Raw genomic sequence first — 26,594 nt, 5'->3', positions numbered from 1 at the left:
GGTTATTTACCTGCATCATGCCTAATTTTATGAAGAAACTAACTCTCTGGAATGGACTTGCTTTCTAAATGGAAAGTCAGAAGTAGTTCTGCCAGAGACAGATGAGTTGTAGGTAGGCTTATGAGAGATCTATAAACAATAAGCTGGCTAGAAGCTTATAGGCTAAGAGGCAAAGATTCAAGCACACTGATTCTATGTAGTAGAAAGAAGGAATGTAATTCGTCCTATGCCTACTATGTGCTAGATACTCTTCCAAATGTCTTACATATATTTTTTAGTTATCAAAAATCCTGCATGACAGGAATCACAATTGCTGATTTTACAGATAGGAATTGGAGGATCAGGGTTGTCTCACATAAAAATATCCAAAACATGAGACATTTCTTCCTCCCAGTCATTTGTTACTATTGCTGAGAAAACATTTTGAGCAGCTCCCCAGCAGACTTCCCCTCCAACTCCCACTAACGAAGAGTCCTGCTTCCACAGTAACTTGGGGGGAAGGGTGATGAGACCATCATCACAGGCATAAACAATCCTTATTCACCTCTAGTGGAGGCTGGGTTGAAAGATTCTAGCCTCCACAAAGTATGGGCCTTGCAGAGGGAAAAACCAACAGTGTCCATAAAGTCAGCTTCCTCAGGAAGTATAAGAAACAGAATTAGTTCTACTCCTGTCCATAAAGTCAGGAATTTTGGTGATAAACTGAATACTGTGGTAAGTGATACTTAGAAGAGAGAACATATTACTTGAGCCCAGGAGGCATAATTTCTAGTTTCCATTTTCACAGCTGACTTAAACACTTTGGTTAAACACTTTTGTGCGTGTCATCTATGACAGTTATCTCATTTGCTGTGCATATTGTTGAGACTCAGATGAAAAAATTTACATAAAATTCACCTATTTTTTTGTAGAAGACTGAGGTAGCTGAGGAGATAAGAATTTAAGGCAACTAAAAAGTTCACAATCATTAGAGAAAGGGACAAAAAGAGACTGCTGAAGTGGAATTTTCGGAATTATAAGGGGTTAAAAATGGTAAGAGTTGGAAGGGAGATGACAGAATGGGGTAGAGAAAGGTTACTCAGTAGAGCAGAAGAAAAGATACTTTCATGGCCAAAAAAAGATATTCACCTATTGAGCTTACATTTGGAGAAGAGACATAAAACGAAACATGAGGGAGGTGGGCAGCATGTAACAAGATATTGATATTCCTCATGTAACAAGTTTTTGTACTGTTCATAGGAAAAAAAACACTGGAAATTCTTTCAACTTTTACACACCACACCTTCAGAATAACCAATCTGTTCGCACAAAAATCTTTTAAGTGTAAGTCGTACCACTAATTTAGGTAATCAGGCAACATATTGCCAGTATTGGGGCTCAGAAAACAATACCCCAAAATATCGCACTTTGGTAGGCTGATTACTTTGAATTAAAGGAGTCTGGAGGGCCTCAGAAGTAAAGCTCTCTCTGACCACCTCCTGCCCCTCTTTCTCCGTTGAAGAAGTCATAGAAACCAGAATTCCTCCTCCCCTGGGCGGTATATTACAAACTACAACCCTTCTTCCCTACAAAAAATCTAGAAAGGTCACTTTCCCTTCCGCCCTGAAGACCCTCACTCCATATGAGCCCGGGCCCATCCACTAGAGGAGCAGAAGGTTATACAGAGAAGCCAAGAAAAATCTGAACAAACAGGCCTTGGTGGGTTTCCCCCACCTCTGTCTATTACCATTACCATACTCTTTTTGTCCAATCACATTTCTACATGGCTGTCCATTCTTCATTGAACCTAATCATAAATACAGACAGTTTTCCTTCGGTCTCTGGGGCTTCATTTCTGAAGGCTCCCATGCAGTGTAAAACTTTGATTAAATAAATCTGTTATGCTTTTCGCTTGTTAACCTGTCTTTTGTTACAGGAGGGTCAGCTGTGCTCCTTATGACTGATGAGAAAAGATATCACACCTTTTCCATCTTTACATCAGATACCATACAGACAGATTATTTTTTACCTCCCAGCTTACAAATATATGTCATTATTTAAAAGGGTGGACTAACAAGAATAGGTGAGTGGCATTTTCCAGGATTGTGCCATTCTTTGAAAACTGGAAGCATATGACCTACTTAAGTGTCTCCAGAATTATTCGAGTGTAATTTGTAAATGCGAAACATCTCAATAAAACTTCAAGTGTTTTTATAAAAGAACTTAAAACAATAAAATACTTAGTTATTTGTTCATAACACTACAAAATATATTACATTATCTAATGTAATCATGTCCAATCATATGTTCATGATTTCTGGTTCAAAAAATAATACATAAAATGAATCCTTTCTGTATCCAATTCAGGGTATTTACTGATCCTCTTAAGCCAATTCCAGAACTCTTTACATTAATAATTGCTGCTATAGAATCTCACTTTATTTGGGAGGCCAAAATTATAAATTTCACATCAATTACTTCCCTTACTTACCAGCCTTAGCAGCAAGAGACTTTGGAGTATTTAAAAAATTAAACTCCAACCTCGAAGAAAAAAATTAGTCAGCATTGAAAATATTTAACATAATACTACATACTAAGGTTTAAAAGCAATTAATTCCAAAAGTGTGGTTCTAAAAAAGTGTCTCTGCAATAGCAGGACTGGTTCGGTATATAGTCTACCAAGGTAACAACTTCTAAGGGAACAAACATGTTAAAAACGAGTCCCCTTATTTTATAAGCATACCTTGTGAGAGTAGCTCTTAAAGGTCAGTACAGAACATGATTTGGAGTAAGACTGACTTGTAAGAACTTTGTGAACTTAATTTTCCAGAATGAAAGCCACCAATAACAGCCTGCCATTCTTTTCTGTTAAACAGCATAAAATTTCACCTTTTGAAAGTTCTGAACAAACAGAACAATTGAGACAACGAACCAAGAAACACCTAAAGTTCAGTCAGCATCAGGCCTTATTTTAGCCAAACTGATTTTGCAGTAAATTTTTCTATTAACTAGACTATTTAATTAAAAATTATTCCATTTTAAATAAGAATTATTCGATATTATCTGAGGATACGTATTTTTTAACTGTATGAAAATAATATTTTTAAAAGGGCTAAGAGCCCGGCGAGGTGGCTTATTCCTGTAATCCCAGCACTTTGGGAGGCCGAAGCGGGTGGATAATCTAAGGTCAGGAGTTCGAGACCAGCCTGACCAATGTGGTGAAACCCCGTCTCTACTAAAAATACAAAATATTAGCCGCGCATGGTGGCGCGCACCTGTAATCCCAGCTACTCGGAGGGGTGTGGGGAGCTGAGGGAGGATGATTGCTTGAATCCGGGAGACGGAGGTTGCAGTGAACCGAGATCGCGCCACTGCGCTCCAGCCTGGGCAACAGGAGAGCCGTCCCCCCGGCAAAAAAAAAAAAAAAAAAAGGGTTAGGGACTTAACAATGTTGTCATCTTTATTTAAAATAGTGTGAAACTGTTAAGTAAATATACTTGCAAAATGCATATAATATAAAGAAGCAGTTCTAATTTTTGAAAACCATTAGAGACCATAGACATTTGCAATGTAAAAGGCTGCAGCAAACCAATTTACAGTAAAAGTTGAAATAATATGAATTGTAAAAATATTTCTAAACTGACCATGATAAAATGAAAAACTCACAGGAAGACAACAGAACAATCAAGATGAACATAAAGTAATTCTTGAGCGTGGGGACAAGACTATGAAAGAAGTGAGAAATGTACATGCACTGGTCGCTGTGAGATGGGGAGAGACTTCTCCAACAGGGTAAATCTTAGAGTCTCAAGAAGACTGACTACGTGATAAGTGACTCTCAGACGAGAAGCATTCACTGATGAAAACTCTGGCTTCCCTTTCCTTTGATGTTGCAACAGTTCTATTTTCCCTTCTTTGTGAAACCTGGAGATTACTCTTCACAATTGTATTTTAACAATTCTGCTGACGCGGCAATCAGGTGGGCAAAGGGAAAGATCAGTGGCGAAGCCTGGGCAGCAAGGGATACTGGAAATAGACTATGAGAGAGATTGAGAGATTACAGTCAGCAGCTATGTGTCAGGAGGGATGAGGAAATCCGAGTTAGAAGCGCTGAGCAGTGGTGCGGCAGGAGGCAGGGAGGGTCCGGAGGAAAACAGTAAAAGGGGGCAGGAGTGGCAGAGCAAGCGTGTGACCCACAACCAAGGGAGGTAAACCACATGAGGAGCTGGTGGGGAGCAGACTGAGGCGCTGCGAGGGTGGTTAGGACAAGCCCGCCCTCCCACCCTACTTTTTCCTCCGGTGGAGAGGCAGAGACCAGTCACCTGGAGTGTGAGTTCCGGAGGGACTCGATCAGGCGCTGCTTCTGCTGCTGGAGGCTGGTGAGGCCACCGGGGGACCCAGCCGCGGAGGAGGAGGCGCTCTTGGTCAGGGGAAAGAGCCAGCTCATCCTCCTCGGGTCCACGGGCCGGAGGCCCTGGAAGGCTCTGGCCTGCTTCTCCCAGTGGCTCGGCCCGGCGGTTCTCCAGCGACAGATGAGCGGGGTGGGACGTCCGTGGCCCAAGCGCTGGGGACCGCGTCTTCTCTAAGTCTGTCCTGCCTGCGCTCCCCGGGTTCTGGGGGACATGCTACGAACGGCGGGCGGCTGGAGAGGGAAACTTGCGGCCCGGAACAGCCGGTCCCACTTTAACGGCCCAGACGCCCAAACCGGCCAGCCAGGGAGCCTGGCCGCCCAGCGCTCCACCACCCGCGCCGCCGTCACTTGCGTGCCCCGCCCCCTCTGCGTGACGCGTCATCATCTAGCGCCCCCGTCAGGACGTGCGAAAAGCGACGGCGCAGCACGGTGCGGCGCAGCTTCTGCTCGCCTTTCCCTTCGCTGGGCGAGAGGTGTCTATGGGGCACCCGCTGCCGCCGCCGCTACCGCCACCGCCACCGCCGCCGGGTGCTGTCTCTATGGCGAGGAGGAGGAGGAGGAGCGCGAGCTCAGCGACACAAGTAGATCTTGCATCCGCTGCAGCCTTACGGGGGGAGGGGCGGGTTAGGGAAGTAGAAAGGGGGCGGGGACGATGAACCTGAGAGGGTGCGCGATGGCGCCAGCTGGAGTGCGGCTGGCGGAGGAAGGAGCCTGGCGGCGGGTTGGGGGCTGGGTAACTGGGGCTGGGGGTTTGTCAAGGGGTTGGCGCGTAGTGATGACGCAAAGGCTTTGTACCTGGGGCTTCGCTGTGGGACGGAAATTGGGAGTGGAGGGCGGTGGCCTAGATCCTCACCTCTTCGTATTGTTTCACGCAGCAGTGCTTGGGAGTCAGTGTAGCTCCAGTCAGTGGTATCAGCACCTTCGCACTGGCGCTTTGCCAGGGAAGAGAGTTACCTATGGCTTGAATACCTCGGTGCCGTCCTCTCGTTTCTCTGGGAAACTGCAGTACGGAGATGCTATCTCCAGTAATGAGAAGGCCTTTGGTGTCTCTTCGGGGCTTCTGGGACTGCAGTAGAGAGAGAGGTGGAGGAAAACAATGTTAGACTACAGGGTCTTTCCAAGTCTTTGTGTTTTTGTGCTTATGTGTGTGTGTGTGCGTATCGGGGTGGGAGAGTTATAAAGGAGGGGTGTCCTGTGGATCTCCTTTAGTTTCTCTACTTGGAGAATTGGAAGTTACATTTGTGACTCTTCAGAGTTTAGAAGACAGTCATAAGACCCTCTTTTTACTCTTGTTTTTTTTTTTTTTCCAATTTGTATGAAAAATGCAGAAGGATTTGAAATTTCCCTGCCCAAGAATCAACAGGAACTCTGTTTATAGACCAGAAATGTGAGATCTATCTTTGGTAACCACGCAATATGCTCTAAGTTTTAGACGTTCTATTGTGTTCTTTTTCCCTTTTGTAACTGCGAACATTCAGATAATTTTCATGGCTGTTACTTTTTTCTCAGAGCATTTACAAACATTTTTGACCCCTCTAGTCTAGTTAGAATAAACGCCAGTAAAGTAGATCTTGTTATCAAGTCGGATTTTGGTTGTTTTATTAATGAGGAATAAAAATAAACACCATCTTTGCCATGGTAACATCTGATCTTGTCACATGTAAATAAGTAATTTTTCATTTTTTGTCTGGAAATGGATGGCTTTATAAAGTTTTATGCAGAGTAGTTGAACTCAGATAAATAGTGGAAAGTTATAAAATATGATTAGTATGTATGTGTAAAAAAGCTATTTTAAAATAACTGAAATTAGGACCAGGAAATCTGTACTGTAGTCCTTTTTTTCCTATAGACTAGCTGTGTGACCTTAAGTTACTCTCTAAATTTTGATTTTTTTTTTTTATGAGTCGAGAACTTTGAATAAATAACTTCTTAGGTTCCTGTTGGCTCAATTATTCTGTGATTCAGATTTGATATATCTGGTCTTCATATTGTTTTTTTATTTTGACAGGTACATAAATAAAGGATAAAATATTTTATGAAACAAATCTTCAATCAAGTATAACATTTTGATGCTTGGCATCTAGACTCCCTTGTGCCCTCACTATGCCAGCGGCAACTGTAGATCATAGCCAAAGAATTTGTGAAGTTTGGGCTTGCAACTTGGATGAAGAGATGAAGAAAATTCGTCAAGTTATCCGAAAATATAATTACGTTGCTATGGTATGCCCACAAGCAGATCTTTAAAACGCTTCATATAAAGGAGGAAAAGGAAATTTTAAAGTCTTGAATTCAACCCTTTTGGTTGATATTTTTTGGGATTAATTTCACCATGAAAAGTAAAATTTGTCACTGCCCTCCAGCCAAAATCCATCAGGAATACACCTGTGATTTGACAGGTTGGATTTATCCCTCATTGCAGTGAGGGAAAACGCATTGGAATTCATGGGAACCATGGGCCGTTTGAATAAGAGTTAGGAAGGATTTGGGCTAGTGTCAGGTGGTCTTAGGGGAAGGTAAGGGAAGCAGGGGTTTACTGTGGATTGGATATGTTCGGGAAGCTGGGGTAATTCTGTGATTGGGTATCTTACTAAGTCTTAAATGAGAGACTAGAATGAGGTTAAAGCTGCAGAGAAGGAACAGTCATTCATTTAGCCAGGATGGAGATACTTGGTCATTTTGTGGTTTGACATTTTTATTTTTTTGTCCTTGTTCAGACATGATTACAGAGTGGCCTTATTTGAGGTTGAACTTTTGTGAAATTGTGTTCAACAGGAGAACATGAGGGCGTAGCTATGAGTGCCAGGTCTGCTCCTAGCAACACCAAAGCCTAGTTGGTAGTACCACATGAGCTCCCAGAAGCTAGGGTGCTCTTTCTCAAACAAAAAAATCAGATGTGCCAGTGAAACGTTGTTGGTCTGCAATTTGTTTTCATAATTAACACTGGAGTTCTGTGAATATACTGTGTTACTAAGCAACTCTGCTTTTGCACGTGCTGTTCGGTCTGCCTAGATTGTCTATCCAGTTAATGATTTTTCTTCTTTACCGTTATACTGTCTATATCTGTTAGCTACCCTACTGTTTTCTACATCCACTGGATTATTATTACCTCCATAAACCAAGTGCTTTAATCATCCTTTCTCTCCCAACACCTAGCATAACACATATAGTATTCAATAAAGTGGCTGTTGAATTGCACTGAATTTAGAGAAATATTGATTTCTTTACTATTTCATAGTGACTCGATAGGTAGTTTTTATTCTTAGCTAGCCCTAGTTTGAATTCTAATACTAAACCGGTGTATCTTTGTCTCAGTATTTTTAATAAAAATAAACAAATGCATTACTTTGGGGAGGAGCAAGTTGATTGGTTAAAATATGACTGTTTCTTTGTAGATGACATACTATTTGATAAAGGTGTACTTACCCATGATTAGAACTAAAATTGTTTTCTTAACCAATGGAAATTCATAGTGATCATTGATTTCTCAGATGATAAAGAGTGGCAACATAGAGAAGTGATAACATCCTACAAGAGTGAGTAGGTGGCATGCAATTCTTGACAACATGCTTTCTGTGGACTATAGAGAGAATATTGTTTCAGCCAGAGAAATTAGGAAGCTAATGATGTTTTTCTTAGGGTTTTGGTGTTGAGAAAAACCTTGTGTCAGAGAAGCAATTGGAAAGTACAGGGCGTTTTCCCCTCTTTTGAACCAGTTCTTCAAGAAACTTGGTTTTAGCATTGGAATACTGTGAGCATCATTTCATGTATCCTTTGGGAGACAGGAATTTATGATTTTCCCCCCTTTCTTGGTTATAGAGTAAGTATTTGGTTAAATTTATCACATGTATCTCGTGTAGTAACTTTTTGGATATATTTAAGGAAAGGTTATTAAGTTTATAGAGTTTTATGGTTCTAAAAAGTGATGTTCTTTCTAGTTAAAATATACTTTGTAATTGAATATAAATGTGTAGAATATCATCTGTAGCATTCTTTGATTTGCATCAAAAATTAAGAATGTGTGGATTGTAGTTTTGACTGTTTAGTACATAATGAATCTTAAAACTATTTTACAGGACACCGAGTTTCCAGGTGTGGTTGCAAGACCCATTGGAGAATTCAGGAGCAATGCTGACTATCAATACCAACTATTGCGGTGTAATGTAGACTTGTTAAAGATAATTCAGCTAGGACTGACATTTATGAATGAGCAAGGAGAATACCCTCCAGGAACTTCAACTTGGCAGTTTAATTTTAAATTTAATTTGACGTAAGTGGGAAATAACTGTATAACCCAGACTTTTTTTTTTTTCTTTAATCTTAGGAATTGATTTTCCTCAAGTATGGTGACATGCTAGGTGAATTTGGTGTAGTTATCCTGGAAATATATAAAACGTAACATTTCAAAAGCATGGTTTTCTTTTTTACTATGGGACCAAAAAAAATACTTTGATGTTAAAGATGTTATATTTAAAATATGACTGCAACTTTTTTTGTATTTGGAAGACTTTGGGTATTGAAAGTACTTCTGATAGAAAAAATAATCCTACATTAGTTTTACTTTCAAAAATTTTGTGTGCAATTTGAAATATAGCCTTTTATAATATTTATCCTTCTTGTGAAGATTTTTGTTGCATTCATATTCCAGTTTATGAGTAGATTACATGTCAAATGCAGTAAGACGTTTTCTGGAACCTTGGGTACGTTTTCCTTTCAAGTCAGTATTATATAATCATTATGTTGCCACTTCAATCCACAAAAGCTCTCTTAATTTACATATAGGAGAAGTAGTAGTATCCTTGAACCTGGTGTTTATCATATGTCAAAATCTTCATTCTAACTCAAGCCCTGGGTCTTCACCCAGTTTCCTTAGTTATAATATTTCTGTATTATTAATAGAAGTAGTCTTGATAGCTAAGGGAAGTTTTAGATGTTTTTGGAGAGGGGCAGATTATTTGCAAACTGTAAGTTGGGTAAATAAAATAATACATTCTTATTACAGCAGGACCTCAAATGTCATTTTCTTCAACATTGTTTTATGGTAACCTTCATAAAAAATAAAATTGATTCCCGACCCGGGCCACTACCTGAGTGGAGTTTGCACGTTCTCGTGTATGTGTGGATTTTCTCCCGGGTCCTCTGATTTCCTCCCACATCCCAAGGCTGTGCACGTTAGGTGAAATGGTGTGGCTAAGTTGTCCCAGTGTGAGTGAGTAGGTGTATCTGTGTGAGTGCACTGTGCCACGGAATGACATGCTGACCAGGGTTGGTTCCCACATTGTGCCCTGAGCTGCCAGAATAGGCTCTGGCTTTCTTCACCCCTCAACTGAATAATGGAGCAAATAATTATCTTGTTTTTATTAATCGTTCTTAAATTTACATATAGCTCACATTTATTTCATTGTTTAATATTAGAAGTATTTTGGTCTTTATCTAGAAGTTTGATGATTTTTTTGTGACCAGAAATATGCCGTAGGAACTTAACTCTTGTTTTTATCAATTAGCCTGTGGTAAAAATTGGTTTCGTTATCCATCTTTTGGCTTAAAGTTGCAATTTCCAAGAACTTATTGATAACGTTGAGTGAGTACTTAACTGCGTGTTGCAATATTGCATTGTTCTTCTATTTGACATCCTACATTTGTGTCATATATCCTAATATCTGGTAGGTAAAATAGTGAAAGAAACTGTAGGCAATTAATGGTAGTGCCAATGTATGAATTCTTTCTTCCTGGTCTTTGTCAGATAAACAAAGATATTTAGTATACACAATTTTACGAAAGTAGGGCTTAGGAAAAGCAGAGTAATGATGCCTGTGGTATAGTAGTATGGCTTGTAATTACACTGTGTTTAGCCTGACTCTCCATTTCACTCTTTTGGGTTTAATAATATACTCTCCATTTGGAGACCAAGGCAGGAGGATTGCTTGAGGCCAGGAGTTCTAGACCAGCCTGGTCAACATAGACTCTGTCTCTACAAAAAAAAAAAAAAATTGAAACTAAGCCAGGCATGGTGGCTGTGTACCTGTAGTCCTAGCACTACAGGTACAGGTACAGGTAGCTAGCACTACAGGTACAAGGAGGCTGAACCAAGTGGATTGCTTGAACTGAGGTGTTCAAGGCTATAGTGATCTAGATTGCACCACTGCACTCCAGCCTGGGCAACAGAGTGATACGTTGTCTCTAAAAATACCTGTATCTATACACACACGCACAGTCTACAGAACCTTGTAAAGTAAACTTGTCCAACCCTTGGCCCAGGATGGCTTTGAATGCAGCCCAACAGAAATTCGTAAACTTTCTTAAAACATTATGAGATTTTTTTGTTGTTGTTTAAGTTAGTTTATTTAATGTGTGGCCCAAGACAGTTCTTTTGAGTATGGCCCAAGGAAGCCAAAAGATTGAACACCCTATTTATAAAGGGTGAAAAGTACTCCACTCAAACTGAAAACCTTTTATAAGAACTACATCTGTGAAACACTGAAAATTGCCTCCTATCCTTTTTCTCAAATGATAAACCTTTATTAAAATTAGTGCTTTACCATTTCATTTGTTCCATGTTAACTTTTTGTTCAAGTGAATTAGAACATTGTTTTTAAATTAGATACTATTGTGATCTCAGCACGTGAGAAGGAGGTAACCCATCAGCTTCTCAGTTTGGATAAAATTGACAGTTTCCTTTTCCAGAAACACCTTTGTTCTAGTAACAACTGCTTTCTTAGTACAGCCTGTAAGTGACATTTTTTCTTTCTTACTCAAAAACGACTGCTAAAGTTTACTACCAAGTTTTGCTACCATTTACACTAGGGGTGTCTAATCTTTTGGTTTCCCTGGGCCACACTAGAGGAAGAATTGTCTTGGGCCCCACATAAAATACACTAATGCTAACAATAGCTGATGAGCTAAAAAAAGAAAAAAAAAATCTCAAAATGTTTTAAGAAAGTTGACAAATTTGTATTGGGCTACATTCACAGCCCTGCCGGGCCACATGTGGCCCACTGGCTGCAGGTTGGACAAGCTTGATTTACACTGATGTTAGGAGATGTTTAAGGAGAAGGATACAGTGAAAAACATTAGGTAGAAGAAGTCATTTGGAAGATAAACGAGTAATGCCTAATATAGAGAGAGCACCGTGAAGAGAATCTTGGAAATTTTGAAGAAAGATAAAAATTGACTTTTTAATGGGGTGGCTAGAATGAGTGTCAGTTACAGTGCTAGACACTAGGGATTTAGTACTGAGGAAAGTTGGTCATGGTCTTTATAACTCAGTGTTTTGTAACTCTTCTGTTTTCTCTCTATTGCCAAAGTCTAAGAATTAGAATTGTAACGTATGGGAATTCTCTCCAAACTGAATTTGGAGTTGATACATCCATGAAAATTGAAGTGGAGTACTGATGAGCTGTGAAGAAGAAAAGCATTCTGTGGAAATAATGTCACTGATAAAGAGAATTAAAACAAATTTTTAACAAATTCTCCCTTTTAGGCTGGGCATGGTGGCTCACGCCTGTAATCCCAGCACTTTGGGAGGCCGAGGCGGGCGGATCACAAGGTCAGGAGATCGAGAGCATCCTGGCTAACACGGTGAAACCCTGTATCTACTAAAAATACAAAAAAAATTAGCTGGGTGTGGTGGTGGGCACCTGTAGTCCCAGCTACTCGGGAGGCTGAGGCAGGAGAATGGCGTGAACCCAGGAGGTGGAGCTTGCAGTGAGCCGAGATGCCACTGACTCCAGTCTGGGTGACAGAGTGAGACTCCGTCTCAAAAAAGAAAAATCACTTTTGGTGATTGCAATAATTCAATAGGATAGTAGAAATTACAGGGCACCTTGGGTTTGGTGGTAACAGAAAGGATGCTGATGCTTCATTTAAGGAAAGTGGCAGTGTAAAGAAGGAGATAGAGAGTGCCATAAGAAGGAAGGCTGGATGCAGTAGCCCATTCCTGTAATCCCAGCACTTCGGGAGGCCAGTTGGAAGCCAGGGTGGGCAGATTGTTTTGAGCTCAGTTCAAGACCAGTTCGGGCAACATGGCAAAACCCTGTCTACAAAAATAGAAAAATTAGCCAGGCATGGTGGCTCATATCTGTAGTCCCAGCTACTTGGGAGGCTGCAAAAGGAGGATTGCTTGAGTCCGGGAGGTCAAGGCTGCAGTGAGCCGTGTTCAAGCCACTGTTTCCTGGATGAGAGCCAGACCCTGTCTCAAGAAGGGAAAGCAGAATCAACAGAATAGTGGTTTTTATTTTGTTTTACAGATAATACACAGACATATTTGAGTGTTCATGAGTTAGTTAAGGAGTTGTATGTTAGGATAAAGATAGGCACTTGACAAGTCCTTTGAGGAATGGCATGGAATAGTGTCTAAGGCATTGGTAGCAATTAGCTTTGGCGATGAGGCAAGCTGTCTTTGGAGTCTGAGTAAGAAAGATCTTCACATACGTAGATGTAAAGAAAGACAGGAATATTAATCTGATGTTTCTTTGTAAAGCAGGTATGGGGTGAAGCCATATGCTGCAAGTAAACAGGTGAAGGGTGTTATTGGAAACTTAAGAGAAAAAGGTCTAAACTGCTTGTATACCTATACCTTGGCAAATGGCCAAGAATGATGTGCACCTGGAGAAGAATCTGTTTTTTATGCCTTTCATTGCTTATAGTTGCTAAGGCATGCCTCAGTGTGAGCACTGGGACCTGATGAATGAGATTCTAATTTTTTGAGGTACATATTTTTAGCATAGGAAAGCTGTGGTTTCACTGGAAAAAAAAAAAAAACTACTTCATTGGGTTTATTCTGTTACCCTTCCTAAAGGATTTTCCAGGGGAGACTGACTTTTACGTGATTGTTGTGGTTTCCTTCTCTTTTAAAATATTTCCATTGTTTGTTTTGTAATTTTTCAGACATTTAGAAATAAATTGATTTCTAAAGGACTAACCATAACGATACTTTTTGGCCCAAGTGAAATGAACCCCATGGTTTAGATTTGTCAAGTGTTTAATAGGAATTCCTTTTGCCAAGAGGTAGAAACCAGTATTCTTACAATTTAAAAAGTAAATAAAAAAATACTTCTTCACGTATTCTCAAAAATGTATCTGTATTTTGGTAACTTTTTTGTTTTAATATTTCAGATACAGATATATTTTGGGAACTTTTAATATTTCAGATACACATATATTTGTGGTTGGAGATGGCTTTCTTTTTGGCTTAAGTGAAATCTTGAAGAATTGGTTTATATTTAGATTTCCTGGCTTGATTTTGTAAGGCAGTCTTTTAGGAATAGGATTGTTGGCAGAAGAAATTATTGCTATTACAGTACAGTCCTTAACTTTATACAGTGTTGCTTATTGGAGGCATTTGCAAGGCTCATCATTTGTGAAAGGAGGCATCTCCTTCTTTAAGATGAAGTGTAGTTTCACTCATCCACATGAGACATTTTCCACTGGGTCTCCTTACTGGTGCTGCTGAGAGCACGGGAGATGGGCATATGCCCCACAGCTATGGCTGCAGCTCTATCTGGGAGCATTACAGTGGCTGCTGAGACTGAGAGTCTCTGAGAAAACTTGTCTGTCACTTTGCGACGGTAGCCCCTGGTGAATAGGAGACCCTTTTCCAAACCCAGTTAAATGTATTTAAGTATGAAAGGCTAATAGAAAAACGATTAAAATTGCACCTATGGACTCTCTGAATGATTTTTTATTCGAAACACTTTTCTGAAATAATGACCTTTGTATTTAAATTGCATTTTTCTTGCATATATATAAAGCATTGAAACAGGTGGACTCAAGCCAATCCTCTGTCTCTTTTCTGGCACTGTAGTTATAGATGTAAGCAGAAGAACAGCTTGTTTGAAGTAATGGCATGTTTGAATGTTCTCTTTCTCTTTCTTCTGCCAGGGAGGACATGTATGCCCAGGACTCTATAGAGCTACTAACAACATCTGGTATCCAGTTTAAAAAACATGAGGAGGAAGGAATTGAAACCCAGTACTTTGCAGAACTTCTTATGACTTCTGGAGTGGTCCTCTGTGAAGGGGTCAAATGGTTGTCATTTCATAGGTAAAAGGACTACATTGAAAATGGCATTTGTTTTTCCATCTCATACTTGCTCCACACTTACTTGGGTCACTATGTTAGCAATTTCAGGTTTAATTCTGGAAAGAGTTGACTGCCATATAGAGTTGTCTCCTAACTCTTAGGAGGCTAATGTTGGTCTACTTAAAGGTTAATTTAAAATATGGGATCCATTTTTGCCTGTGAGAAGCATGTTGCATAGTGGAAACAGTACGGGTTCTCTAAAAAGTGAAAGACCCTGGTTTAAATCCAGCGGTGCCATTTGGAATTGGTGTTACCCAGGGTTTTCTTTTACTATTTCTACACCTTAGTTTTTAATGTTCTACGGGGGAAACCATTCATTTACATTTACACAACGTTATTGAGTATTTACCATATGGCAGGCACTGAGATGAGATTCTAGGAACTAAGGTGTGAATAAAACAGATGAAAATTATTTTCCTCATGGAGTTTATACATGGGGGTGGGCAGACAGTTTTTAAAAATGGAGTTCACGTTGTGATTTGTTAGATAGTGATAAGTACTATCTCAAAACAGCAAAGAAAATGCTAGGGGTGGGTGTGGAGGTGGATTTTAATTTTTTTTTAAAGTGATAAGGCATCCCTTAGAAGAAATAGCTTGAAGACTTGTTTTAATGGTCACCAAAATACTTTATAAACAGTAAATTCTCAATAAGTGGTGGTTCTAAATTCTTTATTGTTATGAAACTAGATTATTTAAGAGTGTTTCTGGTAAGGAAACTTCCGATTTTGTGAAATAGATTTCCACATATGAAAAAGAGTTTTCCCATCTAAGTAAACTAAACTGACGTTCCAGGGACTAAAAGTAACCTTCAGAATGATATTGGCTTTTGTTAGGTTTTGAAAAAGCATTGTGTTACATAGATGTTAATACTCTCATACTTGGTCCACTTCACACATGTATCTTAAATCTGAGTCTCCTGCATGGTTTAGTTTCTGTCTCTGATCTGTGGGATGTTTATAGTGATGTGGGCAACTTTGATGTGTACTAACCAGAAATGGTTGAGTTGTAGGTACTGAACACACTCATTCTTACCTATCATCTTTTTTGTCTCTTCTGCACTTGAACTTGTACCTTAGGAAACATAACTTAAGACTCTTGATACAAATACCTTTTTTTTAGTCATTTTTCTTCCCTAGACATGAAGATGCAAAAGAACTGGAAAGTATTGCCCTACCCTTTTACTGTGTATGACATACCCTTTCATTTAAAAAATACTCTGACAAAATACAGTGCACTAGGCACTGGGTATTAAGATGAACAAAAACAAACAGGGTTCATTCATGTCTTCTTGGAGTTTAGAATCTAAGTTAGACTGATATATTTGAATATTTATCAAGATAGAAGATTTTATTCCATTAAATATCATTAGTTGTTTTCCTCATATTCTAATTTCAAGTAATAAAGAATAGTTTAAGAAGTTTATAAATCCTAAGCGCTAATATAATCTTTTAATGTTAGTGAGCAAATGTCATATAGGCTTCCTGTTAGAGGTCCTGGAAGGAAAGGTAGACAAGGGACGGACGTGTCTAAGTGGCCTGGGAGTGTAGGGAGACAGAAAGCTGTGGAAAAGGCCGGAAAAAGGGAGAAGAGTTTTGGATTTGAGAGTGTAGGAGTTTGCATTTTATGATCAAGAGAGTAGTTATTTTTTACTACCCTTCACTTCTTCCATGTGCAGCATTTCCATTAATAATGACTCTTAGGGAGCCACAGTGAAAGGAAGAGAATTGTGAAGGAAGAAAAGGGAGAGACTACTTAACACAGTCATTTAAGAGAAGTGAAAATACCTTGTTACAGTCTTATTCTTTGGATAAAGTATATGACCACCTTATGTAAAAGTGGGATGACTTGCATTACTTTTGTCTACCGAGTGCCAGTTCTCTTGCTACCTTTGCTAACTCTTCTGGCCAAGTTTCCATTCATCTTTATTTCTCCATTTCCATAGTTACTTTAAAAAATATTTTGAGACATCTGTGGGCAGCTTGATACTCTTCTTGGTGTTCTCTATTCAGATATCAACAAAATAGTATTTTATTGACCATAGGCTTGGTTTGGTAGTGTAGGTCTGTGTTGATATCTCTGAATAATAAAGTGATAAAGTTCTTAATACTGTAAGATGATGACATTTTCTCATTATAGTTCTCAATATGTTTGTTTTCTCTGTTCTTGTGTGCACTTCTCTTTAATGTTTTTGGGAGGGCTCTAGTGTGACTTGCTTAAATTTGAATCAGAAAAACTTTTTTTTTTCATCTTTATAGTATTTATATGTCCCTCTTCTCTATTCTTTTAACCCTTTTATAGCGGTTACGACTTTGGCTACTTAATCAAAATCCTAACCAACTCTAACTTGCCTGAAGAAGAACTTGACTTCTTTGAGATCCTTCGATTGTTTTTTCCTGTCATTTATGATGTGAAGTACCTCATGAAGAGCTGCAAAAATCTCAAAGTAAGGCTTCGGATGGCATTATCTACAGCAGCACACTGTTCAGACCAAGTGACTGTCATGAGAGCCTAGGCTGGGATGTTGTTTTAAACCATATTTTAAAGTATTACAGTGAATGCAATTATATTATCCGGTCATGTGATTTTTTTTCTTGCATACATAATTTGTAGGGAATCCTTTTTTCAGAGCTTCAGTATGTCTTGGCAGAAGGCAGAATTTTCAACAAATTTCAGGCTTAGGGCCGGTTCTTGTCACTGCTTGCCAGATTGAAAATCACAAACCAAAACAAAAATCTGAGGACAGTGAGGCTCTCATATGCATGCCAGTGTGAGTTGTTACTTTCTCCCAAGACGCATAGAATCTGTTCTTACAAGGTGGAATCTAAGGTGGCCAGCGATATGCAGATGTATTCAGTAGTGTGGCAAAAGTTTTTCTTTCCTTTTGGCTTATCTTGGCTAGAAATTATTTTGTCAGTTCTAGTGATAGGATAATGTTCCTAGGATTAAACTATATAGCTAAAAGATTCTTCTCTGGCCAAAAGATGTCAGCTTGTTACAGTTAAGTACTATGGGAAATGTGTAGGTCCTGCCTAGATAGTAGTAACATTTTGACGCTGCATAACATGTATTTTTAAATTCTAAACATTCATTCTTTTTTTGTTTTTGAGACGGAGCCTTGCTCTTGTCGCCCAGGCTGGAGTGCAGTGGCGTGGTCTCAGCTCACTGCAACCTCCGCCTCCTAGGTTCAAGTGATTATCCTGCCTTAGCCTCCTGTGTAGCTGGAATTAACAGGTGTCCGTCACCACACCCAGCTAAATTTCGTATTTTTAGTAGAGTTGGGGTTTTACCATGTTGGTCACGCTGGTCTTAACAGATAACTGAAGATGAGAAGCTTTCTTTTGGCCAGTGTTTACCTTTAATACATGATATGGTCAGCATATGACTAGAGAAATTTTCAAGAAAGATTATTTTATGTTTGTAGCAGTAGACTTCTGTGTAATTTGAGGGGACTTCCAGGAAGTGAACTTGCAGTAGGGTATCCCTTGCTTGAGAAACTCAGCCCACCCTGTGAAAGCACTGCATGCTGAGGCCTACATGTTTTCATCTGACTTTTTTTTTAATTGACATGTCTGTATAATGATAGTTTTCAGGAACAGGGAACCAAATTATTGCTCATCATGTGGTTGTTACTGGGAAGTTTCTAAGTACAGATATTCTGAATGTGTCCTGAGTAAGCTGCTGTGTTAAAATTCAGGTTAACGACAAAGGTGCTTTTTGACCTATAGTCAGCCATGCTGTTCTATTCAGTTCTAGTTCTGTTCTCCTAAGCAGCTGCTAATGATACCTAATCCTCGTGCTATTTTTAGCGCAGAAGCAACTGCTGTGCAAAGCCTTGTTTCAAGCTGTGATGCACAGAAGGGCCATTTTGCTGGTGGAGGCCTTAACAAGTTAGAGAAGAATTTTTGTTTTGTTGTTGGTGTTTCTTTCCTTCACTCTCTACTCTTATTCTCCCCTCCCTTTACTCTCCTTCCCTGTCCTCCCACTTTCTTTCCTTCTGTTACTGTCTTTTTCTTTCTTTCCACTCTTTCCACTCTCATCTTTCTTTTTTAATCTTAGGAGTATTAACATAGGTGGATTATAGCAGACCACTCTAAGGAGTTGTGTGCATATACTCGTCTTAACTAACAAAACCATAGTGAAGCATTTAGCATATTCTTAATGATTATTCATAATGGCTTTGTTTTGTAAAAATTAAGTGAAAACTACAAATGGATGGTGGGAAGTTTAAGAAAATATGAAAAAAATGGTGTTATACTAGCTTTTCAGTTTTATAATTATTACTGGATTGATAGACTATGAGTGTACTTGATAAATATTACCCTATATATGGTCTGCTTCCTTCCCGTATCTAGGAGAGTATTTACCTGTCATATGCCCTAAAACATGATGAAAATACATTTTCCCAATTAGGATCTTGTTTTCTATTAAATGATACTTTTTCCGCATTCAACAAATACATTAGTAATTCACATTCTCTGTTTCTTCCCCCCAATCTTTATAAGATTCACCTTTACATACTAAAGTTTATTTTTATTTTGGTCAGCGTCTAAGTTTATAATTTGTGAATTTAGGCCTTGTAAGATTTTTCTTCTTGACAAGCAATTTTTTATTTTTTCTAGGGTGGATTACAGGAGGTGGCAGAACAGTTAGAGCTGGAACGGATAGGACCACAACATCAGGCAGGATCTGATTCATTGCTCACAGGAATGGCCTTTTTCAAAATGAGAGAAGTATGAAGACATCACTGCCTTTTTCTCAGTTGGTTGTTAGGTTGAGAACATTAAAAATCTTGTGGCCAAAGATTTTGGGCAACAAGTACCTACTAAGTAAAGATATAATTAGAGATACCATATGAGTCACATCCACCACACTTAAAAGTATTCAAAAATAAGTCATCTTGAAATGTAGTTCAGAAGGAACTGGGAGAACATGTTCATCATAGAACCAACAATTTTAAAACATAAACTACCTGAGAAGTCATGTAGGTCCAACCATATTATTTCTCAGGTGAGAAAACAGGCTAATAACTTCCATGATTAAACACATTACAAGTGGGAGAACTCCAGAGTTGTTTTCTGACTCCCATTGGTGTTCCTTCTACAAGGCAAGGAATCTTTATATTAGGTTTCTTCTAGCATGACCCCTTTTAAGGTTTAAACTGGTGATAAATATATTATTTGCTCATGTCATTCTTCAGTGCTTTGAAGATTTTATAGAGAAGAACTCAGGCTCTTTTACTGCATTGAGTCTTAAAAGGGGGGTTGAATTCCGAAGGGATCAAATAAATCCAACGTAGTAGTTGCATCAGAAACCATATTAGGAAAACCCTCCTTAAACGGCAAAAGGCAGAGATCAGTTCCTTGAGTATAAAATGTTAGGGATGGAAGAATGAAACTTAATGAACCCATTATCTACTCCTAAGTAATTAAGTGATATGCACAGATACACCTAGCTATAGGTAAACAGGTAAATTGGTTGTGCAAAAAACAAGTGAGGTTTTTCTTGACTATAAGTTTTCCCTTTTGCAAAAATTCGCTGTGGATTTGAGTATATTTTCTCTTAGACATTAAATTGAGACTGAGAATTTAAAACTTTTTGTAGCAATGTATTGATAATAGCATTAAAGCTGTTTTGCTAAGTAGTGTTGTTGCTTCAGAAGTGATTTGGACTATCCATTCATGACACGTAAATATTTTGTTTTGGACTCCTTCCAATTGTTTCATTAGATAATTGAAACAACCTTTTGGATTTTTTAGCTTTGCATTTTAAAAATGTCTTAATGGTTTATTTAACTAAAAGTGGATTTCTGGCACTAATTTATCTTTATTTTTCTTGGCTTCTTCAAGGACAGTAATAGAGTGTGAATGTTTGGATTTTACTGTCCATGACTTTATGGTTTGATCATTTATAGCCAGCTCAGCCTTGCATACAGATTTAAGACAGTTTATGAACCTAAACTTTTTTTCCCCCACCATCATTGGCTTTCTTCATTCTTGAGTATTGTTAAATTAATGGAATAGTTATTTTTCCATGATGACAAATTCTTATAAAAATGGTCTAAATGGAAAAGACATGCATTTATACACTTTTTTTGTAGTCTCTTTCTTTGGTTTCTGAGCTCTGTACTTTTGAGGACATTAGTCTTACTCATTGAACTGAAATGCGTAGCCTCAAAGGAACACCATAGAAAAGAGCCATCATTATTGTCAGTGAACAGTCAGTACTTACATTGCTGAAATATAAATTACAAGTGGTTCCTTTTGGTTAAAATTATCTTTTTTTTTTCTTCAAAATTCCTTTTTAGATGTTCTTTGAAGATCATATTGATGATGCCAAATATTGTGGTCATTTGTATGGCCTTGGTTCTGGTTCATCCTATGTACAGAATGGCACAGGGAATGCATATGAAGAGGAAGCCAACAAGCAGTCATGACATGAAATAGTCCTTTTATTTTTATTTCGAGCTACACACATGCTTGTATATAGGTTTTATCTCTGGTTGAATCCCTCGAACAATAGACAGTACCTTTCCCCCCCCTTTCATGGCCCATTTTATTGTCTGCCTTTCAGTACTAAGTATGACCGTTCCTATCTCAGATCTTAATAAAAAGAAAAAAAAAAAAAAACGCATTCAGGTTAAATTTGGCCTTAATTTAATATACTTGTTAGCAAGCGTGTGTGACAGAGAGTGGGGAAAGCTACATCATTGAATATTTTGATAAACTTTACCTACTTGAGTTTGGTTTATTTTTCCCTTTTCCTAAATTAACTAGCACTGACTGTAATTTATTTCCCTGTTTCACGTCTCTCCCTTCCATTCTGCAGGAGTTTTAGCTATTTGAGATCGTGGACCATCAGTTTTGCACTTTAGAGAGTGTTTCTGACTCTAAACCTGTTTTATCAGAAAATTTGTTTTTTCTTGATCTTAGCTGGAAAAATCTGCCAACTTTACACAGTATTTACTTGGTTTTGACCCACAGAATATAGCGCGTTGTGCAAACTCTTGATTCAGCGAAACTTAGACAAGAAACTACTGAGGAGCTTAGTAACTGCTGTTTCTGTACGTAGTGTTTAATCTTCCAAGCACATCTAGTGTCTGTCAGTTTCTAATTGGCATGTGTAGGCTGCTCTGTGACTGAAGAATTTTCAAACCAGCTTTACACCCTTCAGGAAAAATCCCTTGTGATTGGATGTTTACTATCTATCTGCCAGGAAACTGGTACTCAAGATGTTGAAGCTACAGTTATTTTATGATAGCACACTTCCCTTGATCTGCTTATTTTTATTCCATCACCATTTACCCTTTTTTTTTTTTTTTAAATTTTGTAGCCATTCTTATGATGCTCTTGATTTGTTGGTTACACAAATCAATTTTATTAAAATCCAAAGATAAGTCTTTAGGTATATTTTGTACCAAATTAAATTAGAAGACAAAAATTGTGCTTTCATAGTTGCTACAAAGGTAAATAATGGAGAGATTTGGTACAAAACAACAAAATATATATATATTCTCATATATATATATATAGCTGATAAAATTACCTGAGGAGTGTAATGCTTGTTTATTTTTTTGTGTATATCTTTGCAATCTATTTTATATATATTGACAAAAGAGACTGTGAAATACTTAGCCATGCAGAATATGTGACCAGACCAGAGCATGTGTAGGAAGACTTTTCGGTAATCATTAACTCTACCCCGAAATGATGGACTACAAGTTATAATGTGTGTTACCTACACTTCAATCAGTAATATTAGCAAATCTCCAAATGTTAGTCACATTGGTTTGTCTCCCTTGTACATTCTTTATTCATGATATTACAGTGCTGTAACTGGGTGGTCCTTTTTAAACAAAACATTATTTGCAAAACAGAGGGTATTATTTGTTTTTAAAGCTTTTGTAAATAAAGGCTTCAAAATGTTTTCTTATAAATGTTGATGACTGGTGATTTTCTTTTGGAAATACTTATTTGGGGGATATTGTTCATTTTTATTTGGGCAACTCAACAGAATTCAGTAACTTCCTTCATTAACCCTAGATGATTATTAGTCCATTAATTGAAAAATCAATCTGAGTTTTCTGCATTTCAAGTGTTGGCTTATTCTTGTTCTTTATGAGTACCTCAACTAGCTAATTAAGGACTGACTTCTGTTTCTCCTTTCCAGGAATGCATTTATTCCGAAGGATATACTTCACAAAGTAAATACATTTGGTATAACTGTGGCTTTTTAAAAAATCTAACACAATGTAGTAAGTTTCTAACTGGCTTCTTTTGTCTTCGTTAAAAAGGAAGTGAAGCTTCTTTTCGCTTGTGATTTGTTAGCTGAGAAAACTAATATTTAAATTCTGTTCAACTATTTGAGAAATCAATGCTGGATTTCAAATAGGAATGATAAAGATTGCCTTTTTATTAGCCACATAGTTGCTCAATCTCATAACTTGTATCATTTCTGGCTTCTGTCCCTAAAAAGTATAGATAATCCCTAACTTACTTTCGACTTAATGATTTTTCAACTTTACAGTGGGTGTATTGAGAGGTAACCCCATCAAAAGTTTAGGAGCACCTTAGGACCAAAGATGGGGTTATAGTTTCTACTGAATGTGTATTGCTTTTGCACCATTGCAAAGTCAAAATTTATAAGTTGAACCATCGTAAATTGGGGGACTGTATGCTGTTGCCTGCATTAAATGCATCTTAGTATTTTTTCAGATGTAACCTCATTGTAGGTTGAGCAACCGTATAGTGTAACTTTTGTAGAGGAACATTTTGACTTTTACTGGGTCTAAGTTTTACTTTTTTATTTTGTTCCAGACAGTCTCAATGTTTGTAAAGTCTAGGTTCCAGATGTAAGATATTTGGCTGATATTTTAGTGTTACTGAGCCATTAATTACAGACTCATATATTCTGTTAAATCTACTAGAGCAAGGGTTGTCAAAATATGGCCCGTAGCCAGAATCAGCTTGCTGCCTGTTTTTGTGTGGCCCATGAACTGAAAAATGGCTTTTAAATGGTTGGGAAAAATAATCAAAAGAAAGATTATTTCCTGACATCTGAAAATTACATGAAATTCAAATTTTAGTGTCTATAAGTTTTTATTGGAATGCAGCCACACTGCATTTAGATAGATATTATTTACATTTAGATAGATAATATTTACATATTATCTATGGATACTTTTTTGCTATAATGGGAAAGCTGAGTAGCTGCTACAGAACCTGTGTATGTGTGTCTTGTTTCACATTGCCGCTTGGCAAGCTACAGAATCATGGTGATGCAGATATTACCTGAAAGCATTTGGAATGCCCTGTGTATTGCTAGATTTATTACTTTTTCTGCTACCAGTTCATGCCCTGTATCTCAGAACAAGAAAAGTACCTTTGAATGTTACACTTTCAAGGCACACTGGAATATGGACTACTTTATTATATGGTGGTACATTGTGTTTATAATGCAGTGTCACCATAACTGGTAAAAGAATAGACTGACAGTATCAGACTAACATCACAATATTCCCAACTCGTGGGAAAGCAACAGTCAGAAGAATTAGAAAATTTAAATCAAACATCACAGCAAAATTTCACAAAAGTAATAAAAATGAGGCTGCAACCAAAATGTTTACAAGTAGCCTATTTGTTAGCCAAGCAAAGAAAACCATTTACTAATGCTGAATTACATCGTGCTTGAAGATAGTAACCAACACAAAGACGTGTGTCCAGAGAAAATTAAGACATCAGCCCTTTGATGAGAACAGTAGTTTGAAGAATGAGGATTTTGGACACAACATCAAATGACACTGTTAATTCTTTGCCTCTTACTAGTCAGTACTGCCTAGCTTTATTTTTTGAGAAACCATTGCTGGATTTGAAGTGACCGAAGAATTTGTATGGAACTACAAGTGGGAATATTTTCAAAAAAGTTGATAAACAGTACAACCTGAAGTGGAATCTACTAAGATGTGATGCAACTGATGCTGGGAAAAATGCATGAAGCAGAAAAAAAGTTTATTTGGTCAAATTTTAAAGCTTGTGAAAACATAAGTTGTTTAAAGCCTGTAGTTACTCACTTGATTATTCATCAGCAGGTACTTCACAGGAAATATTGGTGTTACTGAACTGGTCAACAGTTAACTTCATTTGCTCTTGTGGACTTAACCATCTTCAGTTCCATGATTTTTTTTTTTGTGAGAAACAGAAGCTGAACATCCTGATTTGATTTGCCACACAGGCGTTCAATGGCTTAGCAGTGCTAAAGATTTATTTTTATTTTTTGGGCTCTGGGCTGACATTGAAATTTTTCTGAATGAGAAAAACCATCCTCAACCACTGTTTTTTAACACTGAGTAACTTTGGAAATTAACTTTTGCCACAGACTTGAAAATGTTTCTTAATGAATTTGACCTGAAATTACAAGGTACAACATAATATGGTAAATTCATTTCAATAAAAACTAAAACTTAAGATTGTTAAGTTGCTTTATATACTTTCTGTGCTATGAGAAGTCAAAACAGCGCTGTATTGCCAAATCCATTTTTAGTGGATATATTTTCCTGTAGCAGTTTTTTGGACCTTGATACAGTGCAAAGAAAATTTTTAAATTTTAAAAGCATCTAACTGCAATTAAATGCTTTTAAAGTTTCCTCTTAATCTTCTGTTGGAAATGAATCATCTTGAATGAATGACATGCTAAAGGGCAAATACCAAAAAGATGAATCCTACAAATGCCTTACAAGTGATGAATAGGCTTAACTAAAATCACATGCTCATGGGTGGATGTGTCAGTATTTAGCAGTACCTTGACCTGTTTGTGTGAAAAGACATTTTCAAAGATGAAATACGTGAAATCCTATTACACATCAACATTAACAGATTAACATTTTCTATTTATTCCAATGAGGGGATACCAACTTTCTGCCCAAATTGAGCAAAATGTTACCTCCCGTCCCCTGCCAAAAAATCCCATTATTCCCATTAGTAGAACTCTATTACTAAAAAAAGAAAAATTGTACTCGATATTTTGAGTTTTCAATTTTTAGAATAAAAATTGTGAAAAGTTTCCTTGAGTACCTAAATAATGTCCTTCATTTTGTCTTAGCTTGCGAAGCCTCTAATATTTGCTACCTGCCCTTTTCAAAAAAAAAAAAAAAAAAAAAAAAAAAAGGCTTGTCCACCTCTCTACTAGAAGAAACTCAAAGGTCTATGTCTGTCCTGTTTGCTATTTCATCTGCATTGCCAAATGCAGTGGCTCCTCTGGGTAGGCAACCTGAGGTGGAATCAAATTATGAATGCATATGTTATCTCATGTCTATAAAATAAATGTGTTAGAATTTATAAATAAAGGGATAGGAAAAATGCTGATTATTCTGTGTGTCGGTGCTTTGTAGTGAAGGCCAGTTCACACATGCCATTTGCTATGTTGGTGTAATTTATATGAGAGTTTCATTTATAACAATGTTACCTGTCATTTATTTTTCTATTAAGACATAGAAACGTAGGACTGTACACATCCAAATCCTGCAGAATTTTCATTTCAGGTTTTGAAAGTTAAAAAAATGTCACCATGGAATGAAAATTCCAAGAAAACAAGATTCATGTACATTATCACTAGACAATTTCCATTTGTTTTAAACAGTTTTCTATAGCATTAGTTACATTTAACGTTTAGTATAAAAGCAATTGAGCAATTTCTCTTTAGAAGTCCTTTTCATTGCTTTGTAGCCATAGTCTGTAGGTGAATGAACAAGCTACATTTCTCCAAAATTACTCATTTTCTTTTTAAAGATAAACTGGTCAATACTCTCCTTCCTGGTATGGAGGAATTTTTTGTGTATGAGAAGCATTCATGAATATAATCTGCCCTCTTGCTTTATTGTCATAGGAGGGGAAATTCACTGCTTTCACACCCTTCTGTTTTGGCTCTTTCTCCCAAAAGATAAGAATCTTTATTTAGTATCATACCAAGAAATTGGAGTTCCTTTAGCTTCAGACTATCATCATGGCTTCCAAATTGTTAGGAAATAGAAGTTTGCAAGACCCCAAGGGGACTTAATATTTTACATCTTACTAGCCATGTCATAGGTTTTAAGTGCTTTTAATGGGGAACTGTTTCACTCATGCCATATACCTAT

General features: G+C 37.7%; 2 protein-coding genes across 30 annotated transcripts in view; one reads left to right on the top strand and one right to left on the bottom strand.

Annotated features, from left to right (window-relative positions):
* The window catches only part of VPS37A (VPS37A subunit of ESCRT-I), a 56,293-nt gene extending 51,450 nt beyond the window's left edge, over positions 1 to 4,843 (bottom strand). For 9 of the 28 annotated variants that reach the window (XR_010159220.1, XM_063816177.1, XM_063816175.1 and 6 more), the window contains exon 1: positions 4,302 to 4,843. Coding sequence is in view for 11 of the 28 variants with exons in the window: in XM_528291.9 (XP_528291.2) it covers positions 4,302 to 4,426 (125 nt within the window). In the remaining 17 variants the exon portion in view is untranslated. The remainder of the gene's footprint in view (positions 1 to 4,301) is intronic. The other 19 variants (XR_001720049.3, XR_010159217.1, XM_016959127.4 and 16 more) reach the window with 6 other exon arrangements.
* On the top strand, positions 4,835 to 22,400 carry CNOT7 (CCR4-NOT transcription complex subunit 7). Of its 2 annotated transcripts, none has more exons than XM_016959131.4 (7): positions 4,835 to 4,971; positions 6,399 to 6,610; positions 8,464 to 8,657; positions 14,267 to 14,428; positions 16,766 to 16,910; positions 19,087 to 19,197; positions 20,772 to 22,400. In XM_016959131.4, the coding sequence occupies exons 2-7, from the start codon at positions 6,494 to 6,496 to the stop codon at positions 20,898 to 20,900; spliced, it is 858 nt and encodes a 285-aa protein (XP_016814620.1). In that variant the 5' UTR covers positions 4,835 to 4,971; positions 6,399 to 6,493; the 3' UTR covers positions 20,901 to 22,400. The 2 variants fall into 2 exon arrangements, with proteins under 2 accessions (XP_016814620.1, XP_054513195.1); XM_054657220.2 differs by lacking the exon at positions 4,835 to 4,971 and adding an exon at positions 8,104 to 8,207.
* The last annotated feature ends 4,194 nt before the right edge of the window (positions 22,401 to 26,594 follow it).

Source organism: Pan troglodytes, chromosome 7, assembly GCF_028858775.2.
Source record: "Pan troglodytes isolate AG18354 chromosome 7, NHGRI_mPanTro3-v2.0_pri, whole genome shotgun sequence".
Lineage (NCBI taxonomy): Eukaryota > Metazoa > Chordata > Mammalia > Primates > Hominidae > Pan > Pan troglodytes.
This window is presented reverse-complemented; position numbering and strand designations above follow the sequence as displayed.

Bases quoted from the DNA above. Each gene is read 5' to 3' on its own strand.
- CNOT7 (XM_016959131.4), top strand. From the start codon at position 6,494: ATGCCAGCGGCAACTGTAGATCATAGCCAAAGAATTTGTGAAGTTTGG. The intron at 8,658-14,266 runs GTAAGTGGGAAA...TTCTTCTGCCAG, and splicing joins AATTTTAAATTTAATTTGAC to GGAGGACATGTATGCCCAGG. The intron at 16,911-19,086 runs GTAAGGCTTCGG...TATTTTTTCTAG, and splicing joins AGAGCTGCAAAAATCTCAAA to GGTGGATTACAGGAGGTGGC.